Source organism: Prionailurus bengalensis, chromosome B3, assembly GCF_016509475.1.
Source record: "Prionailurus bengalensis isolate Pbe53 chromosome B3, Fcat_Pben_1.1_paternal_pri, whole genome shotgun sequence".
Classification (NCBI taxonomy): domain Eukaryota; kingdom Metazoa; phylum Chordata; class Mammalia; order Carnivora; family Felidae; genus Prionailurus; species Prionailurus bengalensis.
The window spans coordinates 137956469-137981991 of NC_057355.1; the positions used below are offsets into that span (position 1 = coordinate 137956469).

General features: G+C 52.0%; 1 protein-coding gene across 2 annotated transcripts; it reads right to left on the reverse strand.

Moving 5' to 3' along the window:
• Window positions 1-3363: 3363 nt before the first annotated feature.
• On the reverse strand, window positions 3364-18536 carry SERPINA11 (serpin family A member 11). 2 transcript variants are annotated; one of them, XM_043556936.1, is made up of 5 exons: window positions 18411-18536; window positions 14244-14889; window positions 8689-8962; window positions 5778-5925; window positions 3364-3712 (listed from the first exon to the last, which is right to left on the reverse strand). In XM_043556936.1, exons 2-5 carry the CDS (start codon window positions 14884-14886, stop codon window positions 3509-3511), a joined length of 1269 nt encoding a protein of 422 aa, XP_043412871.1. In that variant the 5' UTR covers window positions 14887-14889; window positions 18411-18536; the 3' UTR covers window positions 3364-3508. The 2 variants fall into 2 exon arrangements, with proteins under 2 accessions (XP_043412871.1, XP_043412872.1); XM_043556937.1 differs by lacking the exon at window positions 18411-18536 and adding an exon at window positions 17307-17455.
• Window positions 18537-25523: the final 6987 nt, after the last annotated feature.

Consider the following 25523-nt stretch of genomic DNA (forward strand, 5'->3'; position numbering starts at 1 on the left):
ACTCAGAAAATTGGGGCACTCGGACCCTCAATCTGTCACATTGTCTTCTCCGTCTGGAATTCCCAAGTCCCATCACCCCCCCCCCCAACCCCCCCTCTTTGCGCTGGTTACCTATGCTGCGTAACAAACCATCCGGGACTTAGCTCAGGAACCTGCAGGCCAGCCGAGCGGTTCTGGCCCCGGGCCGAGCCGGGCTGACCTTGGCGTGGCTCAGCATCGACAGTCAGCTGGCGGGTCAGCTGGGCTACTGGTCTAGGTGGCCTCACAGTTTTGTAATAGGCTGGCTATCAACCTTGCCGTTGGTGGCACCTGAACCAGATGTCTCCAACCCCTTAGCAGACCAACCTGGGTTCGCTTACACAGCAGACACCGGGGTGCTGAGCTGGAGCCATCTCACGGTTCTCTCTTCTCTGAATCCTCTTTTGACCAAACTCACTGCTCCTGTCATCCCGGTGCCCTGGCTAGCCTTCCCTTCAGCTTGATGAACTTGCTTTTCTTCTGACCCTCCCGTGAGTATGGACCATATATACCCTTCCCTGGGTGGCCTGATTTACAATAAAAATATATGGCCCCCTGTTCAAATAACTTGAGTATTACGTACACAACAACAAAAATTTTTTTAGTGGAAGTGTATCCCAAACACTGCCCGGGATATACTTATACTAAACGAGTATTTGCGGAAATTCAAGTTTATCTGGGTATCGTGTAGTTTATCTGGCAACTCTCCCCTCCCACAACTCCTGAGCCCAGACTCAGGAGAGAAGAGGGTGCACGGACGTGCTCCTAGGGTGCATCTAGGACCCTCTGTAACCAGCAGGGGGCAGGACTAGCCTTTGACGATGGGGGAGTAGGTGTGGGATCGACATCTTTCTCTCTCACTGCTTCTTTCCGTGTAAGTAGTGGGTGATAAAATGTAGGCTGAGGGTCGCCATGATGTGAGGGGTCCCAGTTAATTTGAGAAAGATTTCACTCTCAAACGTGGCGTTAATGGAGGCACCGGCAGGGGTGCTTAAGAGTCAGTGTCGCCTCATTCATTGTACTCTGTTTGGTGTTGAAGTGGGTGGACTTCTCAGCCCGGGGTATCCTGCTGTTATTTGGACATTTAGGAGCCTGAACGTTTGGTAATATTTCAAGCTGGTGGCCCACAAGCTGAGTTCGGGACCTGGATCGGGAACTTGGCCCATGTGCGCAGACCCCATGGGTTAAAATGTCAGTCGAAGGATGTGCTCTCATCTTTGGTTCTCCGTCCACACAGGAGAAGGCTGGGCTACCACACCTACTTTCTAACGACGTTGTGTGAGTCCAGGAGTAAGGGGGTCCAGGGCAGAGCCCTTCAAGCAGGCTTTGGTCACCCCTTCTTCTAACTCGGGGGGAGGGTTTTCTTGCTTACGTGGACAGCCAGGGCAGGACAGTGCCCCTGTCACACATTCAGCATGAGGCATTGGGGCAAACATCTGTCCTAGAAAGTAAGTCCTATGGGCTGGGCTTACTGTTTGCTCTGTTCACTGCTCTGTTCCCGGGCCTAACTGCAGGTGCCTGGCACACAGCAAAGGGTTCAGTAGGGCTCTGAGGGAGCAGGGAGTACGTGTGTCCCAACAGCCCTGCATGTAGCCAAGAAATAGTTGCCCACACGCTTTAACAGAAGTACTTGTCCAGAGTCTGTCTCCCCTGGGAGTCTGTGAGCCCCATGGCATGAGACCCATGTTCATCAGGTTCTCGACTTCACTCAGAATCTTCCAGAATGTCTGACCTAATATAAAATGTTCGATTCAGGAAGCTCTTCCTTTAACATCTCTGACTTGCGTGCCCCCAGGAAAATTAGTCACTTACTTCCGCAGGAGCCAATTCCACAGTTGGAGAGGGTTTTGGCAGATCTTCAAGCGTTTGAAGGTAGCTAGTACTCAATGTCTAGTTCAAAGCAACAGAAAGATATGGCGTGTGTTGGATTGCCCAGGGCATGGGGTGGGCTCTCTGGGATTCCTTCCTTTCTAATAAGAGAAGTCGTGTCCACAGGACCAACAGGCAGGGAGTGTAGGGTGGGGAGATGCCGAGGGCCACAGGGGTCTGGCTGGGACAGGGGACTTGTGTGCTGGTGGTCTGTCAGAGGAGGGATATGGGCCAGGACAGGGCATGTGGTCGGGTGGACCCCGGTGCGGCATCTTCCCTGCCGGCCCCCACCCTGGTCTCACCACCCTGGGTCTTATCTATACTCAGCTCTCAGATGATTTTCACAGTTAAACTTTGTCCGCATCCAGATCTGCTCGCTGGCCCACAGCTATTCCCCACCGTCTGCAGGACGAAGTCCACGCTTCTTATCTGGCATCTAAAGCCTCCAACCTTTGATGCCAAATACCTCTCCGGCATTACCTTCCACTGTCACCCTTCGTGAACTTTCTATTACTGCAAAACTGGGTCTCTCTCTCTCTATTTTTTATCAGAGCATACCCTTCCCTTCCTTTCTCCTTGACCCATAGAGGGTCTCCACCCTCCCCCAGACTGTCTTACCTTCTTACCTTTTAATTGTGGTTTGCCTGGTTTTCAGGATCCAACTCAAGTCTGACCTTCCTAGGGTGTGGATGGGAGTGTTTCTTCCAATGACACTTGTTGCGATGACTCCTTCCTAGATGTGAACCACCTGCAGCTACCCTCTAGGTCTTGGTACCAACTTCACTATGGGGATGAGTCTTGTCACATGCGTGGCACATACGTGCAGCTAGGTTGACATCCTTTGGGTTCCCCCAGTAGATTCAGACAGATGCCTCCTTGAGACTGGAGGGGCGCTTGTGGCAGTGGAGGGAGCCTCCAACCGCTAAAGGTGCTCCATTGCAACTGGTTATGGCTCCCCAGTGCATCCCACAGACCACGTTTGTGCCCACCCGGCCATGTTGACCCTCGCACTTTCTTTCGTCTTGCCCTTGGGCATTTGACCTCCCATGCTGCATTGGCCCATTATCGCACTGGCCATCCCCACCCCGCCCCCCTTCTTTTCACGGAGCGTGATTTGGAGCCCCTGCCCTGGCCCCAATCTCCTCTGAAAGTGATCTCGTCCCTGACACCAGGGGCCCTGACATTTCAGGACGGCCTCACTTGGCGGTAGAGCCGAGGTCAGCCACCGTGAAGGGAGAAAGCTCCTCATTCTTCCTGATGTCCTTTGTGCCTTTTCCTGGTACCCTCAGGAAAGACCCGCTGTGATGGAAGGGGTGGCGGGCATCTCCCATGGTGGGGGGGGGTGGGCACGGCATGAGCCGTTTTCATTTTTGACCATCCAATCACGGTCTATCCTGGCTTCCATGAGACCGTAGGACATACGGCTCAAGGCTGCTCTGCACGCTGACCTTCCCTTGTAAACATTGCACCTCAATGTTCACAAAACCCAAGGTCGACTTTATTGGGATCTTTGCACACTGAGTAACTGCTCCTCATGGCAGCCCACGGTGCAGGCTGCCCATCTGCCGGCCTTCCTGATTGTTCCGGGGCAGACAAACGGCCACCCGGCCTCCCACTACGGTCACCCTGCAGCCGGGTTGACGACTTTCCCCAGGAAGAGCAAACTCTGAGTGGTCACCTCCCAAAAGAGCACCAGGAAAGGCCTGTTGAAACGTGCCTGTGGGGCCCGAGTTGTGTTCAGAGCCTGAGGCTGAGAGAGCAGGCCCGAGGCAGCCGCTGCCCTGGTTCCCCACACGTTCATGTCCACTGCCGCCTTGTGTGACACCTGGAGGGGGAGAAAGGGACAGGGACAGCATCAGCCCCGGGCGCTTTCAGGGAACAGATCCCACCTGGTGTGGTTCCAGGGAGATGGAGGTAGAGTCACCCCCTCAGGCGCCTTCCAAGGAGGCAACTGCAGGCTTCGTTTTTTCTTGCTTCTTCCACATCCCGGGGGCTGGCCTTGATGGTGCTGTTTGCTCTCTGGCAGAAGACAGATGGGTTTGAGCCGGGCCGAGCATGAACCTGGCCGCGAACTCCCAACGGCAAGTTCTGGGAGCATGACAAGCGTCTGGGCACAGGCGACACGGGCTGAGGGCCATTTTCCGCTCCGAGCTGCACGCCCATTCTCTAAGCCTCGGTCGCCTCTTCTCTATAACGACCTGCTCAGCCTAAATCACTGGTTTTTAACATGAGCTCCGGGAACCGGGTTGTCTGATGGGCCAAACCTTCTATCCTCCTCTGTGAGAAGATTCCTTTTTTTTTTTTTTTTTTTTTTTTAACCCTCATTGTCACACAATTTCTTCGGAAGAAAGGATTCTGAGGCTTTAAAAAAAAGTTGAAAAATTTTGGCCTTGACAATCCCTTTCACTTCTAAAAAGTTCTATGAAGGGATACGCTGAGAATAAGTTCTTTAAAAAGCCAAGTTATTTCTTTTCCTTCTTGTTCACACACATGCACGTACACACTCCCGTGCACACACACACTCCCGTGCACACACTCCCTATTGCCTTGTTTTACATTCCTGATCTCAGCTGATCTTTCCCAAGCAAAAGACAGAATGCTTTCCTTATGAAGTTTGTAGCAAAGGGTGCCTGGGTGTCGTTAAGCCTCTGACTTCAGCTCGGGTCATAATCTCACGGTTCGTGAGTTCGAGTCCCACATCAGGTGAGCACAAGCCCAGCTTTGGGTGAGCTCGAGCCCTGCTTTGTGTGAGCCCTGCTTCCCTCTCTCTCCCTCTGCCCTGCCTGGGATTCTCTCTTTCTCTGCCCCTCACTCACTTCCGTCTTTTCTCTCTCTCTCAAAAAAAAATTATAACAAAGACTCAAGTGACAATTAATGACTCTCTCCTAAAACATAAAAGATAGAGCAGGGAAGGAAAATTGCATGGTTATTCCCAGTGGTTAACTCTCTCTTCCTATTAGAGAGTCATGGATCCCCACCCACGCCTTGTGACTACCAATGGCCTCCTTCTGGAAGAGAACACAGACCCACCCCACTGATGGCCATCTTGACTACGGGACTTGCTTTGGCCAGCAGCACGTGAGGGGCCTTGACATAGGCCACGGCGAAGAGAAACGCGGAGAGCGATCACACAGTTTCTCTTGCTTTTTTCCCATCACCGTGGGAATGGCATGTCCCAAATAGGGACTTCTCCTTTCTCCTGCATCCTGGAAGGGAGACGCAGTGTGAAGTAAGTCTACAGGCCTGTGGTAGTAACATACCTCTGACATGTACCGTAGACAGGAAGTAAGCCACTGTCACCATAATGCACTGAGATTTGGGGCTTACGGGTCTCATTTTTGTATTCATGCCCCACTACTCTCTCTAACTATAACAAAGACAGATGGAGTTTCAATGCCTGCCCTTGGGGAAGTATGGGGAAGGAAGGAAAGCTTTTCCCACACCTGGGAAAATTCTGGCACTGTGGATGACCCCTAGTGGGTGTCTCTTCAGGACTCGGTGTCCCTGCTCTGAAGGATAGGGAGGAGAGGTGGAAAGAACGCTGCCCCTGAAAATAAGCCTTGTAGATTGCGAGCAAGACCCAGAATAGGAAAAGAAAAGGGAAACTTGACTTTCAACGTTTATTTATTTTGGGGACAGAGAGAGACAGAGCATGAACGGGCGAGGGGCAGAGAGAGAGGGAGACACAGAATCGTTAACAGGCTCCAGGCTCTGGGCCATCAGCCCAGAGCCCGACGCGGGGCTCAAACTCACAGACGGCGAGATCGTGACCTGGCTGAAGTCGGACGCTTAACCGACTGCGCCACCCAGGCGCCCCGGGAAACTTGACTTTCAAACGCACACTTGAAAGGAGAAAAGACTGTCCCCTCCGTCCACGTTTACCACCTTACCCGGGAGATGGTTTTGTTGAGCTGCTCAGTGATTCCTGATAAGTCAGCTTCTAGGTTGAAGATGTTGGTGAGACCAATGTGGGGAAGTATTTCTTCAAGGTGGTATGTTCCAGAAATGGAAAACCTTGGCAGGTGTAAATCCAACAGGCTGGAGGGAGAATCAGACAGAGAGGTGGTGTGGTCTCATTAACTGTGCTGCTCCCGCCCGGTCTGTAGGCCGTCCCCAGCTTTGGGAGGAAGAAGGGTTTCCCAGGGTGAGGGGGAGCCGGTCCTACCACAATATTCTCTGCTGTGCGAGAACATTCCACCCCCCCACCCTCCCTGCAGCTCCCTCCTCTTCGGACCTTTCCAGACCTCTTGTGACCTCCTCAGCCCTCCTGTGTTTGGATCTGAGAAGACTCCCAGCATGGCCATGTGTCCTCATCTCGGGCACGTATTTGGAGGACTTTCTACATCGGGCAAGGGATTTCACAAGGCTTAACTGATCAAATGCAAATAACAGCCACGCAAGGTAAATACTGCTAACATTCTCCCGCCTCCGTATCCAATTGATCATCAGGTTCTGCTGGCCCCGCTTCAGAACTGAATCCTGAATCCGTCTGCTGGCAACCCCCTAATACAGGCCACTGTCAGCTCTTCCTGTCTGGGCCTCGGGCCACCGTGAGGATCTTACGACCGAAAGCGTGTGTAGAATGTGGGCCAATCTCTGCCCTACGACTGGCCTTTGCCATCAGATCAGCACCCTGCCCGTGGTAAAGTCACAAGTCTCCTTTGACACTGAGTCTGTCCTTCCATTCTTGGGATTCTTCTTCTCGATTATTGCTTGACTGTTGCCAGAGCAGGGCACCTGCAAGCTGGGCTAGGTAAGAACCGGCTTGGAAACCTTTGCTTCTGATGAATTCAGACCCTAAAGCTGCTGATCACGCCCTTGCCAGTTAACTTCTGGGGCAATAGGAGTGTCCGGATGCCCAGTGGAAGTACGAGGCAGTTGGAAGTCAAGGGTTGAACAGCGAAGAGCAGGGGAAGGTCGTGGGAAACCGAAAACAAGGCTATCCCGGCCCACTCGGCGAACTGTCCGCAGGGAGCCCTGAGGGCAGGCCCAAGCCATGAAGGGGTCTGAGTCGAGTCTAGCAGAGGGGTCTCTGGCTGAGAGCCCAACACACAGCAGGTGTTCGACCCACATAAGTGAGGAATGAACAGGTACCAGTGAGCCCGAGTCCCCTGGGCAAGCGGACCTTCCTCACAGCTGAACGGAGGGAGGCCTGGCAGTCTGAACTATTCGTGTCGGAAAGCCGCCCAGTGTTGCTGTGGTATCATAACTTTCTGGCGCGAGAACCAGGAACAGGGGACGTCCGAGGTTTAGAAAAATAACTTCAGTTGGTCTTGCTTCGTGAAAGTCAGAGCGAGAGGTCAAAACAGACCTTCTGGAGGGAAAATCTGTTGGTCTAGAAGATGCTATGGTATTTCCTTCCGTGCTGGGGGGAAGGCACAGGCTCACCCCAGGGGGGGCTTGAGAATATGGGGCTGGAATCAGAAACCGGCCACAGCTACGTGGATTCATAGACAACAGGGCTATTCTCTTCTCGTCCTCTCAAGGGCAGAGGTCCTTGACCTCTGTCTCTTTTACTTGGTACTTGAATCTCTGCCCAAACACAAACACCTTTTCCTACCCCTCAGTGCGGTTGGGGAGCTGAGGGGAGGCTCCTGTGGGGACAAGGGTGGCTGGTACCTACCAAGTGATGGTGTATTAGAACTTCAAGTCGGCCATCAGGAGTTTTGGTATATGCACCCCACCCCCACACCAGGGTGGGCTCCGTGACTGCTCCGGCCAAAAGAATATGACAGAAGAGACACTTTGGAGCCCAGATCTTAAAAGAGCAGGAATTTTCGCTGCCTGCCTTTTGGAACACCCCTTCCCGGAGACCTGAGCTGCCATATAACAACATCAGCTGCACCAAGCTGCCGTGCAGGAGCCCAAGCTAGTCTCCCGGAGACGCTGCACGGAGAGAGAGACACCTGCTCAGCCCTTATCTGAGGAGTCAGTCAGCCCAGGAGACACCTGAGGCTTCACTGCTCTAACCCCAGCCAGCACCTGACTCTAGTGCAGGAAAGCCCCAAGTGAGAACCACTCGGCCGAGCCCAGTCCACCCACCGAATTGAGAGAGAGAACAGATACTCTCTTTCCTTTTCTTTTTTAAGTTCGTCTATTTTGAGAGACAGAGAGTGAGGGTGGGGGGAGGGACAGAGAGAGAGGAAAACAGAATCCCTCACTCCTGTCTATTCAACATTACACCACCCAGGAGGTGCACTAGCAGACCGGGCACCTAAACAAAACCTACACTGTTCATGGAGATTCTCGCAACGGGGTCACAGGTAGTGGTGTCCCTTTCTTCTACGTGTGGGTCAAATGAATTTTTAAGTAAACTAAAAAAAGTAGGAGCTCTTTTGAGAAATATACACTGTTCCGTGGGAGTCATAAGTATTCTTAATAATTGTCCTTCATCTGATTTTTTTTTTTTTTTTGCCCACACTTCGCTACATTCTGGTGGTAAATCATTCGGGGAAAAGGGAGAAACCAGAGGAAGGACAGTTGGCCAGAGAAACCCTCGGGAAGGGATACGCATGATGCATGCCTGCTGAGCACTTATCGTGAGCAGTCTCAGGACTTTATATGTATTAACTTGATCAATCTTCCAAGCAACCCAATGGGGACAGTTATTATGACCTCATTTTATATTTGAGGCGGTTGGAGACCCAAAAGGCAAGAAAATTGCCCCAAACCCACATAGGTTAGTTGACGGGCAGAATAACGAACCAAACCTACGGGTTGGGCTTTTGCAGTTGGCATTGATCAAGGCCGGCCTGGATTCTTGAATCAAGTCTGCCGGGGTCCTTCTGCTCTGACACTTACCTGGGCAGAAGCCATCGGTCCCATTTTCTCAGGGTCTCTGGCTCCAGAGCTGCCTCCACCTGCTCCATTTTCCCTGGGTCGGGGAGGATCAGCAGGGCCAGGGCGTTTCCACTGTATTCTATCTGCAGGACCGTGCAAGCCATTTCCTGGTCATAGAGGAATCTGTGCATTTCCTTCTGGTGCATCATGGGGATGCGGAGGGAGGTCCGCTCGTCCACGAAGAAGCTTTCTTGCTTCTGGGTCTGGTAGCGATCAAAAGGATGCTTCCACTTAGCTTAGGACACAAAATCCACAAAACTATGAGAACACACTCCAAGAGAGCAACTGTGGGCAGACACGTACTAAGCCGCACTGGTTTGGCGATTTCCTCTCGGGGTGTATATAAATATAAGGCAGAGAAGTGGCGTGGGTACAGAATCAGGGGGCCAGAATTTAGGGCCGGCTCAGCCGCCAGAGTGAGCCCCCCAGCACTTAAGCTCCAATGGTCTACGATTTTGTTCCATTTCAGAGCAATGCAACTTTCAAGAAGCTAACATGTTCTTTTACCTTCCACGTGCAAGGCATTATCTCTTTACACTTGCATGAACATTAATATTAAACAAGTATTAGGATCTCCATGTCAGCAACGAGAAGCTGAGTCCCTGGGAATTTATAGAAGCATACCCAGTTTGCAGAGCCATTAGGTGGTAGAACAGGGACTAGAACTTGACCGGCTCCACCGTTCATGTTCTTTGCAAACACTGACTTGACCCTTCACTGCCACGCTAAACCATCTCCTACAGAGAAGGTCAAGAGCCGCCCGCCCCCCCCCCCCCCCCCCCCCGCCACCTCTGAACTTCCTAATACTCAGGTTGACAAAGGAGAAAGATTTCAGTTAATAAAATGTTACGTATCATGCCAAAAAGCTCATTAAGACACAGAAATGTGGCATCTGTGGGTCACAGCCTTGTCCACGTGTGCAGTATCCTCTCTTTCTCCTTACGGTCTCCACGCACCACAGCCTCCGGACTTGGCCTCCTGAGAGCCCTGGTCTTGGTGATGGGAAGCTGGCTCATCCTGTCCCTCTTGCCCACATCCCATCGGTGGCCAAGTATTGCCGATTCCACCTCCAAGGCTGCAACTTTATCCAAAGCGGCCACCTTCCTTACTTTGGAGCCCTTCGAGAACCTCCTGACTAGTCTCTGTTCTCCCACCCTTCCTCTCCTCCAAACCGTTTTCCAGCTTGTAGCCAGACTGATCGTTTTAAAACAGATGTGATCAGGCCACGCCACTGCTTCAAACTTCTTGGTAATTCTGGTATCCTACAGGTAAATCCTAGAATTCTCCACACAGTTCCTGCTTATCCTTTTATCGCAACTCTTGGTACTGTCCCCCAGGCACTCCGCTCTTGTGTTCTGTGTTCTAGTCCGACTAAATTCATTTCAGTTCCTTGAAAGTGCCATAGTTTTTTCTTTTCCTTGGACCTCTGCACGCACTGGGCTTTCAACCTGAACCCTCTTTTCCCCACCTCTCTTACGGCCTCTCGGCTTGAGTAAATCCAACTCACTCTTCATGTCTCGGCTTAGATGCCTTCTCTTCCAAGAAGCCTTCTCTCACTCCCCAAGTCTGGAAAGCTGTGTCTTTCGAGAGCTCCGTGGCACCCATGCCGACTCAAGCAGAACTTACTCTCCCATTGAGCTGCAATTGCCTTTTTACTCATTTGCAGGTCTCCTGGGACTATGAGCTACATAAGGGTAGGAAAACTCTATCTTATTCATAGAGTTCCCCAAGACACTAACAAAGTCCCTGAAACATAGTAAGTACTTGATGTATATTTAATTAATTAATTCATTTATTTATTTTTACATTTACATCCAAGTTAGCATAGAGTGCAATGATGATTTCAGGAGTAGATTCCTGAGATTCATCCCCTATGTGTCACACCCAGTGCTCACCCCACCAAGTGTCTTCCTTAATGCTCCTGGCCTGTTGAGCCCATCCCCCACCTACAACCCCTCCAGCAGCCCTCAGTTTGTTCTCTGTATTTACACATGAGAGTCTGCTGTGTTTTGCCCCCCTGTTTTCATATTATTTTTATATTGTTTTTATATTATTTTCGCTTCTCTTCCTTGTGTTCATCTGTTTTGTATCCTAAATTCCACATAAGAGCGAAGTCATACGGTATTTGTCTTTCTCTAATTTCGATGTATATTTGAAAACAAATTAATGAATACCATTCCTAGAGGCCTCAAAACGAGACCTAAGTTCGACTTGAAATCATTCACTCGGCAAACATTTTAAACATACTTGACCTCTCTTTCCCTTTGACTAGGCGGCTGAGTGGTTTGGGAGCCGTGGCCTTGTGGCAGATGCAGAGAGGCAGAGCTTTGTGAGGACCTTGACGGGCAGGCCCATCACCATCACGGTCGAGCCCAGTGACACCCCTGAGAATGTCAAAGCCAAAACTCCAAGACAAGGGGGGCATCTAATTTTTGCGGGCAAACAGCTGGAGGATGGCCGTCCTCTCTCAGGCCACGATGTCCAGGAAGAGTCACCCTGTGCTCGCTGTGTCACCTGGGAGGTGGCATCGCTGGGCCTTCCCACCGCCAGCCGGCCCAGGAATGGGACTATGACAAGGTCATCTGCTGCAAGTGCCGGTCTCGCCTGGGTCCCCATGCTGTCACCCGCCACAAGCACTGTTCCCCAAGAAGAAACTCAAGTGAGTCCCCTCTCCCAGCTCTTCCTTTGTCTGCTCTAATGGAAAAATAAATAAATAAATAAATAAACAAACAGCTGAGTTCAACAAGACTCAAGGCTTCCAGATACAAAGCAGGAATGTGTGTCTCTGATTTGGAAGTCATTTGGCTCAGGGCTTATCAGAATCAGATACAGCCCTTCAGGGGTGGTGCTTAATGTCTTCTCAGGGGAAATAAATAAAATTCACGACCACGCTCGGAACCGACCTCTCTGCAAATAGTCAAAAGCTACGAAAGGCAATCCCTTCCCCGTCCGGGAAGACTGGATTGCAAAACTCTGTCAAGCAGCCCAGGGATGAGGTAGGATAGGTCACCACATTCCCAGGCTGGGGGTAGGTGGGAGGAGTCACCTGCTCTGGGTTCTTTGTTGTTATTACTCATTCGGTGCAGGGACTCCCCAACCTAGAAATTAAAATAGAACCAGGGAAACCAATAAGACTATACCGGAGGCAAATGTGAAATTGTCTCCCAGAGACCTTGCCACAACAGGCCATAAGAAACTCACAAAAAGATAATTTCCACTGAAGATGAGCTCAAAGCTGAAAATCTCAATCCTCTCCTGAAAGAGAAGCAGTTGGGGTAAAGAACCCAAGAATTCACAGCTCCAGATCTCCAGATAATGGAATAATCCGAAAGACATTTTGAAAAGTGTGTTAAAAACACGGAAGGATTGGGGCGCCTGGGTGGCGCAGTCGGTTAAGCGTCCGACTTCAGCTCAGGTCACGATCTCGCGGTCCGTGAGTTCGAGCCCCGCGTCGGGCTCTGGGCTGATGGCTCGGAGCCTGGAGCCTGTTTCTGATTCTGTGTCTCCCTCTCTCTCTGCCCCTCCCCCGTTCATGCTCTGTCTCTCTCTGTCCCAAAAATAAAATAAAAGCGTTGAAAAAAAAATTAAAAAAAAAAAATGGAAGGACTAAAATTCATCAGATGGGCCACTGGGACAAAACAATAGGCAGATTTGAAAAACTAAGACCTCAAGGCGAAAATACAGTCAGTGAGATTGAGAACTCAGTGGACGGGTTTGAAATAATAAGCAGCATGGCTTTTGGGGTAATTAGTAAAAGGGAAATTGGGCGGAAGGAATCAGCTAGATGGCAGCATGGAGAGACAGAGACGTTTTCTGGGGCGGGGGGTGGGGTGGGGTGGGGCAGGAGTTATAAAAGATGAGCTTGAGGTGTCCTGCCAGAAAGCAAGGAAGTGCTCCAGAAAGGAAAAAAAAAAAAATCAGCAATGATGGGGGCATATCAAGGAACCAACTGAAAAGGTCTCCTGATGATCGGGGCCAGAAAATTTTAAGCAACAAAACTAAGTATTAGTCGATTGCAACCCAGAATATGAAATGCATACCCTTGAGTCCATAATGATGTAAGCAAATGATTGAATAAATAAATGTGAGAGAAGAGAAAAATCTCCCATGCCGAAGAATTCCAAATAATTGAGGTAGGTCCGCCTTTCTCAAGGAGAGGGAACATAACTTCCCGCTCCCGAAGTGTGGGATGGGCACGGTGACTTCCTCCAAAGAGCGCAGTCTGGCAATTCGGAAAAGGGTAACTTTACAACAGAGAAATATGACAGGCGTGACCTTAGCCGGATGGTCCAAGTCAACATCAACAGCGGTAAGTCACGCCGAGAGTACGTATCCTTGGCGTGATGTGATAAGAATGGCCCTTCCCCTGTGTGGCCCTCCTCTCCACGTCCCGTTACCCCAGTTTTAATCACGAGAAAAACAAGCAAGTCCCAACTTACAGACATGCTACCAAGTACCTCGCCGGCACTGTTCGAAACTGGCAAGGTCATTACAAGCAAGGAAAGTCTGAGAAACCGTCACAGTCCAGAGGAGCCCCCAATGACGTGGCGATCCAGTGTAACGTGGATCCCGGAAGAGACACAAACATCAGGTAAAAACAAACATCTGAATGGACCTGAGTTTAAAACAATGGAGGAGTTCACTTTCCTAGTATCACAATCGAGATACATGCTACTAAGTCAGGAAATAACCCGAGTAGAAGAAATGAGCCCTACAGGGAGCGAGTGTTCACACGGCGGTCACAATGGGCTAATAAGCTGTTCACACAAACTAAGATGTGGTGAGGGCACTAGAACATAAGCCCGAGGTAATATGTACAGGATGATACAATTCTGGTAAAATTTAGAACACATAGGACAGTGGTTGCCTCTGGGAGGAAACGGGACCAGGGAAGGGTGCAAAAGGAGGTGAACTCTACCTGCAACATTGCATTTTTTAAAAAAATAAAATAAAAATGTGAAGCCAATGGCAAAATGTAAACATTCATTCTTGGCGGGGGAGTATATGGTGGTTTTAATATGCTATACACTTTTCTATGCTCGGGAGCGCCTGGGTGGCTCAGTCGGTTGAACGTCTGACTTCGGCTCGGGTCAGGATCTCGCGGTTCACGGGATCGAGCCTCGCACCGGACTCTGTGCTGACAGCTCAGAGCCCGGAGCCTGCTTCGCATTCTGTGTCTCCCTCTCTCTCTGCTCCCCGCCCCCCCCTCGCACTCTATCTCTCGCTCTCTCTCAGAAATAAACATTAAAAAAATTTGTCTATGCTCAAGATAGACAGTCATATAAAAACTAAAATTTTTCTAAAAAAGGAGTTATTCCTAGGAGAGTATGATAGGGGGTATAACAAAAAATAAGTAAAAACGGAACAGAAGGAAATGGCAAGAGCGAACAAATGTCGCCAAGTCAAGAAGTAGTCATCTAAGACTCTTTAAATATTTGGAGCCGCGGCAAGAGTTCAAGACAGGAGCCTTTCAGGGGCAAGGAGTCGGAAGGGACTCGGCCCGAGCCAGCCCTCACCTTTGAAGAAGATGTAATTCAGGACAACCATGAGCGTGTCTTGCGTGAACTCCTGGAGGCAGTCTGCCACCTGGCCGTACGTCTGCTTTCTCACGTACTCGTTAATCTGCCTCCTGGTCGTGGTGGAATCTGTGAAGTTGGCAGAAAAAGCAAACGCTCCGTACAGCTCCCGGACGGTGTCCAAAAAGTGCTGCTGAGGCTTTAGCTGCTTGTCCAGAAACAAGGAGTTGCCTACTTTCAGTTCAAGTTTGGGGCTGGGCAGGTCAAGGGTGTGGATGAGGCTCTGGAAACCCCGGTGGATGTCCGCTTCCGAGATCTCCGTGAGGTTGAAGCCAAGGCCCTCCAGGATCTGAGTCGGGGTGTCAGCCTGGGCCCCCAGAGAGAGCAGGGCCAGGGTGGCAGAGATGCTCACCGGGGAGAAGAAGACGTTGCCCGAGGCTTCTGCGGCCAGCTGCTTGTATAAGCGCAAGGCAAAGTTGGTGATGGTCGGTGTGATTTTGTGGTAGGCGGGGGCTGGCGCGGACAGCTGATCGCTGGGGGCTGGAGGCGCCCCCGGACTCTTATCTCCATGGGCAGGAAAGGGCCGACAATGGACAGAGGGCAGGATCGCTGCTCCCAGCAGCCACAGCCAAGCTGGACCCATCCTCTGAAAACAAGACAGTGAACACAGCATTCTACCGCATCTGGAAGGAACCTCAGGGTCCCTGTTGCTCGCCCAGTGAGCCTCACGCCCAAGCTGTACCCCGCACAGGTGTCATGAGGGGCCCTACAGAGGACGAGGTGGGAGGTGAGCCGGCGGGGCTCTGTCGCTCTCCCCCAAGTCTGAAGAGCTGCCCTAAATCTGCTTGACTATTAATATGTCTACAAGGTTTTGTTGACAAAAGGACTTGGGCTATAAAAAGGAACTTCCCTGGTTTATTCTCTCTTCCTCTCTCCCCCCACCTCCGACCTCCCTCCCCCTCCCTCCTCCTTCCTTCCTTTTTCCTTTCTTTTTCTTCTTTCAAGTATTTCTTTGAATCACTCATCACCTTTCAAGGATTGGGGTGACTACGGAGCAGATTTTCAGGACACTGTGACAGTGAGGGACGCTGGGCCTTGCTAGCACCGAGGTGTGGCCACATCAACTTCCACTCTTGCCCGTTGGAAGGGAGAGGATGATGGGAGCCACTCCTGGGTCAGGTCCCCAAGGAAAGGGGAGTGTTTGCCAGTGTTTGGGGTTTTCATTAGCTGGGGTGCTGATGTGGTGGTGAGTCACGGGGGCCCCGGTGGATGCGGGCCACCCACGAGGGGTGGCAAAGCCACATGATGGACGGAGCCCGGGAGCACAGACCGACTCTGTCTCCATCAGACTTGCTGTCTGAAGCAGCAGCTGTCATATACAGCCTTTGTCACATGCAGCGGCTGTGTCTTAACTGGTGCAGAGGGTTAGGAAAGATGCCTATTGACCTGTGTTGAATTGTGCACCCCCCAAATTCATAGCTCGAAGCTCTATTCCCCAGTGTCTCAGAATGCGATCTTGTTTGGCAATGGGGTAGTTGAGGTACAATTAGTTAAGATGAAGTCATTAGATGGGCCCGATCTAATATGATTGGTGTCCTTCTACAAAGGGGACACTTGGGCACAGACTCGCACACAGGGAGACGGCCCTGTGAGGACAAAGGCAGAGATCGGGGTGATGCTCCTACAGCCGAGGTTGCCAGAGGTGGCCAGCAAACCCCCAGCAGCTCGGGGAGGAGCCTGGAGCGGGTTCTCCCTCCCAGCCTCGGAAGGAAGTGGTCTACTATGGACACCTTGATCTTGGACTTCCGGCCGCCATGACGGTGGGGCCATACCTGTCTGTCATTGAGACCCCCCGGGGTGTGGTGCTTTGTGGCAGCAGCCCTAGGAAATGAATACTGTCTCTCTTATACTTCAGGTTATAGAATGTGCCAGAGAAGCCTTCGAGCTGCTTCCAGGGAGTCAAAGTGGTGCAGGGGCAGGAGACTCCTTCCTCAGGGGGTGGAACGGAGCTCCAGCTCGAGGTGACGCTGCAGCATAGACGTGGCTGATCTCTGCTCATTCTGACCCTCGTCTAGTGCCCTTTCAGGGTCTCCACGCACACACCGCACATCTTCACAGCGCACACGCTGTCACATGGCCACTTGGAGCCCTCCCCCTCCCCCCGCGGACCTCGATATCCTCAGTAAGGACAGTGTCGTCCCCCTGCTCCCTTCAGAACTGACCCTTCCGCTGACCACATGATTCTTGGTGCTCCTCTGTCTTGATAACATTTGCGTCTTTTAAAAAAAAATGTTTTTAATTTATTTTTGAGGGGGGGAGGGGCAGAGAGAGAGGGAAACACAGAATCTGAAGGAGGCTCCAGGCTCCGAGCCGTCAGCACAGAGCCTGATGCGGGGCTCAAACCCACGAACGGTGAGGTCGCGACCTGAGCCGTAGACTGACACTCAACCGACTGAGTCTCCCAGGCGCCCCACATTTGTGTCTTAATCGGCACCGTTTGCACAAACCAATGTTTTCTGGATCCCTTACAGATGCCACGGTGGTGTGGGAGAGATCGTATTTTTAGACGGTTTATAGCACTCGGGGCCCTAAATGCCCCAAAGGCCGGTTGTTGGGAGGGACCAGTACAGCCTGATTATCAGTTATGTTGAAACTTTGCTGGACAAAGTACTACGGGCGATTTCCCAAGGCCATGACCTCCCTCCCTCCCGCAAAGCTCTGGTGGGCTCCCTTAATGTCAGGTTCCATTCACGCTGGGAAGTTAAACAATTTAAAAATCAGTTTGCTCTTGGAGGAAATCAGGAATACAGCTGCCGTGGGGCACCTAGGTGGCTCAGCCAGCAAGCGTCCGACGTCAGCTCAGGTCACGATCTCTCGGCTTGTGAGTTTGAGTCCCACATTGGGTTCTGTGCTTCGCTTCTGATCCTCTGTCCCCCTCTCTCTGCCCCTCCCCCACTAGCGCACTTTCTCCTTCTCTCTCAAAAATAAATAGATATTAAAAAAAAGAAAAAGAAATACAGCTGTAATAAAACTGGTTGGTTCTTTTTATCCCGCTGAACTCACCGTTTTCTACCCTTCTGCACCCCAAGGATCGCCAAACTTGCAGAAGGTTCTATTTCCCCAAGAGGATGAAAAGTCGGAGGGCTTGGGTTTGAATTAAGGCTCTGCAGTATCTCACTGTGGGATCTGTGGATCCCACTGTGGGAAGGAAAACTCTCTGACCGGCAGTGTCCGCATTTGCAAAATGCAAAGGACAATGCCCACCTTCCGGGGGCGGAGTCACTTAAGGATTACAAGGCATACGGTGTGTGAAACACCCGACAGGTAGGAAGCGTGCAATTGAATTGTCACTGCTTTCTACAGAAGCTGGGTGTAATTATACCTATTTCCTTCTCTTCCAGAAAGATCCCAGGGGAAAACTAAGAACTCCAGTAATTAATGATGATATTCCCACTTATTGTTTATTTTGTGTGGGGATATTGCATCTGGTGTATCACAGCCTCCTCCCAGCCAGGTGTATTCTCAAATGCAGGGGGATCCGCTATTTTTTTGGATCGTCTCAGAGACTGGAGAAGGGGGTGCTATTGGAGTTGGGTGGGAGAGAAAGCTCTCGAAATGCCAGAACAGTCACAGGCAGTGAAGAGTGGCCGGCCTAAGTGCCAGCGGTGTGAAAGGTACTTCGCGCGTGTCACTAGATTGAATCCGTATGAGAGCCTTAAGATACAGGTATTGGTGCCTTCTTGTGCCTATGGGGACACTGGACGCAGGCTCAAGATAGGCACCTGTTAAGTGGCTGGAGGGGTGGTTCGGATCCCAGACAAGGGCTCTGAAGCTCAAGCCTTTTGCTACAACCAAGTCTCTAGTAAATTTGCTGCAGCAACGTTGTCGTCTTGCTTTGGGCTGTGTTACTCTGCTTTCTTGTCTCTCCCAGGAATACTAGGAGTTCCTCTCTCAAAATTTCTGATGACCAAGCTTTCCATAAAAGGTCACTTGAAACCTGGAGTTCCGACTTAAAGCTCAGAAGCAGTACATCATCGTATTTTTCCTTTAGGGGCCTCATTTCTCCTCTCCCTGCTGCCTAAGCCAGAGGAGGCGGGGGGAGGGACAGAGAGGGACAGGGAGGGAGAGAGAGGGGCAGAGCCACCCCCGCATAAGCCAGGTACTCACAGCAAAGCTCCCTGGGCTGGGGGCCCCGGGTCGTCAGCACCGCGTGGCTTCCTACCCACAGGAAATGGTGTCGGAGGGTCACAGCGTCCTGGTCAATATTTGCCAGGTCCATTCCTGGAACAGTGCAAAGACTGTGCGCGGCGAACAGGAAGGGACCTTTTTTTTTTTTTTTTTGAAGGCTCTGTCCTGCCTGCCTGCCCTACAAACAGTGAGTCATGATTCCGGACCCAACTCCCCTTGAGGATATCCCGATACCGGTGATGACGGCAGGGGTCGCGATGCGGTTGCTGCTGACCCATCACGGGTGTTTTGTGGGTTCCGGACAGCGTGCTTTCCAGATCACCCTCACGATAAGAATGCGAGACGCTAACGCCTCCCGTTGGGGTCATCATTTCACCACATGCGTAAACCCGACCATCATGCTGCACCCCTTGAACACACACAGCGACGTACGTGGGTTATTTCTCAATAAAACTGGACAGAAGAAGAATGGGAGAGAGGCACAATCATCCCTACCTAACAGATGGGGACACTGAGGTTCCGTGAGGTTAAATTACTTGCTCGTGAAGTGGGTGGTGAGGCTCCAGTATCTTATTGATTCTTACCATTCTAATCCTTTACTGACACTTAAAAATTTATTTTTTAGAAAGACGGTAGGCACAGGGGAGGGGCGGAGGGACAGGGAGAGAGAGAATCCCAAGCAGGCTTCTTGGCCAACACAGAGCCAGACGCGGGGTTCAATGTCATGAACCGTGAGATCGTGACCTGAGCTAAAATCAAGAGTTGGACACCTAACTGACTGAGCCACCCAGGCATCCCTTTACTGAGGCTTTAAATAAATATTGTCCATATGTAGAAAAAGAAAAAGATAGAAGGAAATTGGAAAACGGAGCAAAATCTTCTCTCCTGCTATTTTGAATCCCCATAAAAGGTATCACTGAGTCTTGTTCACCATGAATCACCCAAGATCTAGAACGAAGCCTGGAACTAAATGAGTATTTCGTGTGAGTGAAATTTTGGTGATGGCAAGTCGCCTTGGGGTGACTTTTATGTTCTTCTTTATAAATTTTTGCATGCATCCAATTTCTCACAAAGAGCGAGTATCTTATTATACAAACCCCCGCCCACAATAAAAGGTTAGAGTAGAATTATATGATCATATGCATAAAGCAAAACAAAAGCGCGTCTGGGTTGGCACAGTGGCCCCAATCAACAGGCACTCTTTTTTTTTTAATTTTATTTTTTATTTTTTAAAATTTATATCCCAATTAGTTAGCATCTAGTGCAACGATGATTTCAGGAGTAGATTCCTTAGTGCCCCTTCCCCATTTAGCCCACCCCCCTTCCCACAACCCCTCCAGCCACCCTGTTTGTTCTCCATATTTAAGAGTCTCTTCTGTTTTGTCCCCCTCCCTGTTTTTATATTATTTTTGTTTCCCTTCCCTCATGTTCATCGGTTTTGTCTCTTAAAGTCCTCATATGAGTGAAGTTATATGGTTTTTGTCTTTCTCTGACTAATTTCACTCAGCATAATACCCTCCAGTTCCATCCGTATAGTTGCAAATGGCAAGACTTCATTCTTTCTGATTGTTGAGTAATACTCCATTGTATATAGATACCATATTTTCTTTATCCATTCATCCACCGAGGGACATTTGGGCTCTTTCCATACTTTGGCTATTGTTGATAGTGTTGCTATAAACTTGGGGGTGCATGTGTCCCTTCAAAACAGCACACATGTATCCCGTGGATAAATGCCTAGTAGTGCAATTGCTGGGTCGTGGGGTAGTTCTGTTTTTAGTTTTTGAGGACCCTCCATACTGTTTTCCAGAGTGGCTGCACCAGCTTGCATTCCCACAACAGGCACTTTAAAACACAAAGACCCCCCAGGAGACTGAATCTGCTTCTTGGCGGGGGGCGGGGGGGAGGGGGAACTGGAGGCACCTCTGGCCTGTCCTTGTGTGTCGCACAAGAAAGCCCCGGGAGGAAAGCTGTAGGTGCCCAAGGTAGGACTCGGTCAGTGTGCGCTGTTGAGATGAAGGTCAAGGACATTTGGACCAAGCACTGATGGGGTCTGCTACACCCACCGACATTTGAGACCCTCCCCCTGGGTCTAGAACAGTGCTGAGAACCCACTAGATGTTTTGTAAGGACACATTTGCAGTACAAATAAACAAGACAATTGATATATATATATGGCTAGAGTTTTTTGTTTTGTTTTGTTTTTCTCACCTAATAGGAATCCAATTCACGCTTGGCTTGCACATAAGTTACTCGGCCCTTTGCAGTAACTTATCACACGCTAGGGGAAGGAGAACTAATCCTGGGAGCCTTGCATTTTGGATTCTATTCCAGACACTGGCACGGCAGAGCCCCCCTCCTGCAGCTGTGGTGGGAAGCAAAGGCGATTTTATGCGGGCAGGATCTCCGCTGTCCCTGGCCCACAGCAAGCGGAGAGCAAGAGGGAGGGAGAGTGAGAGAAATATTAGGGCACTGATTATGGACGATGACAAGTTCAAAATCTGCAGAGCGGGCCCGTGAGGCCGGAAACCAGGAAGAGTAGACGTTGTAGTTCAAGTGCGACTGCTGGTGAGATTCCCTCTTGCTTGGGGGAGGTCTGTCAGTGGACCTTCAACTGATTGGATAAGGCCCACCCACATCATGGAGAACATTCTGCTTTATCCAAAGTCCACCAATTTAAACACTGATCTCCTCCGAAAACACCTTTGCAGCAACATCCAGAATAATGTTTGACTACATATGTGGCCGCCCTGCCCCGGCTGAGTTGACCCAAAATTAACCATCACACACGGCACGTGCTGGTGGGAAAGAGGATTGAGCCGCATCTCTTAGGGGATCCTCGCCTTCCTTCCTGGAGCGAAAACCTTTGACCTTGGTGCCCAGACACCTCATCCGTACATCCCATCTCAGAGTCCAAGAACGTGAAAGTGTGCTCTTACACACTTTCAGGGATGTTAACTCATTTCATCTTCAGCTTCACCTTGGAATCATAACAGCTCATTGCCACGGGCAGGAAAAAGCTTATCCTGGCCTCCCGTGAAGGCGTCACGTGTTGTGGCACCAGGGTCTGTGAGGAGGCGCGGTTTCCTGTGACCCTGGGGCAGCCGGGCTTTGAGGAGCCGACAGAGCTCACCTGGACGCCTATTTCTTCTCCGTCCTGCCCTAGCCTTTTTCTTACATGTGCCAGTGTAGATTTATTTTGTCTCATGGATCACCGCCCACCCTCCTTTAGCACGGGACACCAGGACCCTACCACCCTCCACGCACACCCTTCAGCTTACGGGGCACGAGGGCTGAACGGTGTCTGTGAGTGCCCTTCAGCACGAAGGACACCATGCTCTCACTGTCCTCCGTGGACACCGTCTACTCTGTAGGACACGAGGCCCTCGGCATCCTCCGTGAGCATCGCCTTCCCGGCTTGGACGTGAAATATTCACAAGCAGGGATCTCCAGGCCTCCGTCCATCTGCTTACGCTGCGGACATCGCTTCCTCCACATATTCTAGAACAATCTATCTTACTGCTCTTCTCTCAGGTGAGCGCCTTGCCCGAGCTCCTTCTCCAGGCCTCTCCTCTCTTGGAGCTCGTGTGCTCAGTGGGATGCATATGGCAGCTCTTTCCTTGGCCATTTGGACATACTTGTTAAATGAAGGAAAGTCCAAGCCCTGAAGTGACTCCTCTGGTAACAGATGGGGTTCCCTCAGGGTCACGTCGTCCCCGGAAAAGAAGAGACTTGTGTCCTGTCCTCGACTCTACCACCGCTGGGCTTGCAGTGGACCTTTTGACTCTGGCCTCCCTCCCCGCTCTCCTGGCTCCGAGATCTAATGCCCCACCTCCAGGTGACTCCCACTTGGTCGCGTCTTTACATGGCTTAGCAGCCCCTGGTGCCCCGTTCTTGGCATCCAATCTCATCCCCGGCCTTGCCTTTCCAGCATGGCCCCCTGGCTCTCTGCCAGCCCAGGTCTATTTCACCCTCTGACCTAACCTTCTCTGGGTTACCGAACCGAACTAGCCCACCCAGGTGAGGTCCAGCCTTCTGGACGTCACTCTTGGGTCAGCTTGTTTGCTCAATGTCTTTGCCAGACCATGCCCACGGTCTGACCTCTGTTGTCAAATGACTTGCTGCTATCAGACCCCATGACCGTATGTCCATGGGGCAAGTCATGGGCAGCCAGGTGGTATCCAGGTCCCAGGGTCCCCTACACGCACACACGCACACACGCACACACACACACCCCATTCTGTGCATGACCGTCCTCCTGGCTCTTTCCACCTCATCCGTTTTACTTCTTATTCTGGGGGGTGGGGGGCAATAGCAACTTTCTCATAAGGGGTCTGGACAGAGAAGTTGCTGCCAACATACTTGGGGGCCTTTGCCTCCTCAGGTGCCTTATTTCCCCGTGGAGCTGGATGGACACACAGAAGCCCACTGAGGTGTTTGTGGGTGCTGACCGCTCCTGTCTGTGGTAGGACCCTGCCTCTGCACACCCAGCTTCCTGCCTGGGGCTGTCTGGCAGGGTAGGTGAGGGGGCAGTCTCTGACTGCCAGCTGGGCAGGAAGCAAGACCAACGAGATGGCCACATACAGAAGGGGCCCTCTCGCACCCAGCTCACACCCCTCAGCGTCGCTTCCCTGGCCTTTCTCAGGACCGAAGACACACCCATCCCACGTCCCTAGCAGGCCCGCCCCCCCCCCCCCCCCGCCTCTCCTTGTCCTGCCCTGTTCCAGGACAGAAGGCCAGCAAAGACGACCCATCCCAATTCCATTCTCAGACCACAGCTCTCAGGCTCAGCTTCTTTGGATTCAATAGCAGTGGATTTTACCCACTTTATTCAGAAGCAACTGGATTCCAGCCTCGCGGAGCCCGGCCCCATCTCTACTCTGCCGCGGGGTTGAAGACGTTGCCCGCGAGGAGGGCTCTCTGGGTCATCCAGTCCAACACAAATAGGAAGAAGGGTCTGTTGAACTTCGCCACCAAGGGGGCTGCTGTATGTGAGTGAAGGGGGATGGGCTTATCCGCGTCCGTGTCCTTGCGGGCGTCCAGCTCGCCTTCCTTGCTCACCTCCATTGTGGCCTCATGCGTCGCCCGGGGAGAAACAGGTCCCATCTCAACTCTGGGTGTGAGCTCGCCTGGCTGGCTCAAGAGCAAGTCAGGGCCGTGTGCCGAGCTGGCCCAGCGCGGCCCAGGGCGGGGAGGCCGGCTCCCTCCATGGCTGAGGCAGGTGGGGGAAAGCTGGCGCCCATTCCAGAAGGACCACCCGAGGCTCTCGGCTGTCTGACCCGCCCTTGAAGGCCAGCTGCCTCAGGGAGGGGATCGCACTAACTGCTGAGTCTCCCCCAGTGTAGGCAGAGGGGTTGAGGAGTTTGGGTGTTTACATGAGGGGAGAGGGGGATTAGAGTTCAGAGGGAAGCTGGGTGGTCTCAGGGCTTAGGAAAAAAAACCCTGTAGAATCACTGAGGGAGGGGCCTTTCAAAGGCTTTCGGGAAGGATCCCCGGAGAGAAAGGGCCGGAGGGGGCTAGTGTTTCTTGTCTCCGTGCAAGCACACACAGTTTTCCCTCTGTGCGGGAGCACTTGGGTCAGAACACCCAGGTCCACCCCTCTGGTCTATAGGAGGCCTTGGGGGGGTGGGGGGGGTGTGGCGACATGGCTCCTGCACGGTGAGGGGCCTGGCATCCTTCAGACCCGGCCCCACACCCCGCACTCAGGGAGCACTGGCCCAGCGGGTCTGTTTGAGTGGAACACAGTAGGGAGAGCTTACACCTGCGGGAGCAGCATCCCAGCCGGGTCGGCCCTGGGAGCTCCATGCCTTCCATGAGTGACGGTTCGCTCAGATCCTGTCCCCTCCCCCGGGGTCGTTGGGAGAGTCAGGTGAGAGAAACCTGCAAAAGTGCTTTGTGATCTATCGAGTGCTGTGCGGTGGTGAGGCTTGCGATCACCGCTTACGTCCAGGGCGGCGTGTCACGGGGAGGGTGGGGGGCAGAGCAGCGGGTCAGCGGTGACCTTGGGGGAGTAATTGGCGGGCAGCCCCTCGTGCCCACAAACGCGCCACGGCGTCTGGACGTCTAATAGGTGTCTGGGGGAGGCAGAGCCGGTCCCTGCTTGCTCATCCGCACCCCGCCCCCCTACCTCGGGCGCTGGTAGCGGGAGCTGGTGTCTGTGACTCTTCCTTCCCTGCACCCCAGCTCTGTCTTCAAAACGCACGCAGAGCTCTGCACCTTGGCTAGTGCTCCCGCCGACGCCCCATCAAGCCCGGTTCACCCCTCCCCTGGGTCATCAGCCACCCTTCCTCCTCACCACGGAGCGTGGTCTGGCATAAAACACACGTCAGCTCACGGCAGCCTCGGAGGTCCCCCATGTGAGTCAGAGCAGACCCCGGGCCTGTGCAGGACGTGGGGACCCATGCGGCCCGCCCTGCCTGTTTTCCACACTTGCCATCCGCCCCTCTCCAGCCCACGTGCCATGCTAGCTGCGTGGGCCTCCTTGGGGGTCCTCGAGGATGTCAAGCCCACATCTCCCTCAGGACGTACTTGTTCCCTTTGCCTGGAACATGCCTCCCCTCGACATCCCCTCCAGGTCCCCTGGCCCTCTTCTTCCCTTCCTCAGGCCTCTGCATGAAGGCCAACCCAGCCCTAGGCCTTTCCTGGCCGGCCCTCCCCAAGCCACCCACCGCACCCGGCGCGCTATTCACAGTTTCTCTGCTTTCCCGTCTTCACAGAACGTGTCACTGGTCGACATGATACGGACCTACTTGTTGGCACGCTCACTGTCTGACCCCGTCGGGAGAACGGAACATCTGGGAAGGTGAGACGTTGTCTGGCTCGCTCCTAACTACATCCTCAGAGCCTGCAAATGTGCTTGATGTAATGATTTGTGAATATCTGCATGACTGAAAAACCCCAAAAGCCAATGGACCCGGGCGGATAAGATTTATAACTGGTATTTTTTGAAACGTGTTTTTCTTTTTTCTTTTTTTTTAATGTTTACTTATTTTTGAGAGAGAGAGAGAGAGAGAGAGAGAGAGAGAAGGACAGAGAGAGACAGAGACACAGAATCCGAAGTGGGGTCCAGGCTCTAAGCTGTCAGCAAGAGAG

What these genes read in the sequence shown, in the direction of transcription:
- SERPINA11 (XM_043556936.1), bottom strand. Translation starts at nt 14,886, where the DNA reads ATGGGTCCAGCTTGGCTGTGGCTGCTGGGAGCAGCGATCCTGCCCTCT. An exon ending in GAATTACATCTTCTTCAAAG is followed by an intron (nt 8,963 to 14,243) that starts GTGAGGGCTGGC and finishes TTGTGTCCTAAG; the next exon opens with CTAAGTGGAAGCATCCTTTT. An exon ending in GACCGATGGCTTCTGCCCAG is followed by an intron (nt 5,926 to 8,688) that starts GTAAGTGTCAGA and finishes TTCTCCCTCCAG; the next exon opens with CCTGTTGGATTTACACCTGC.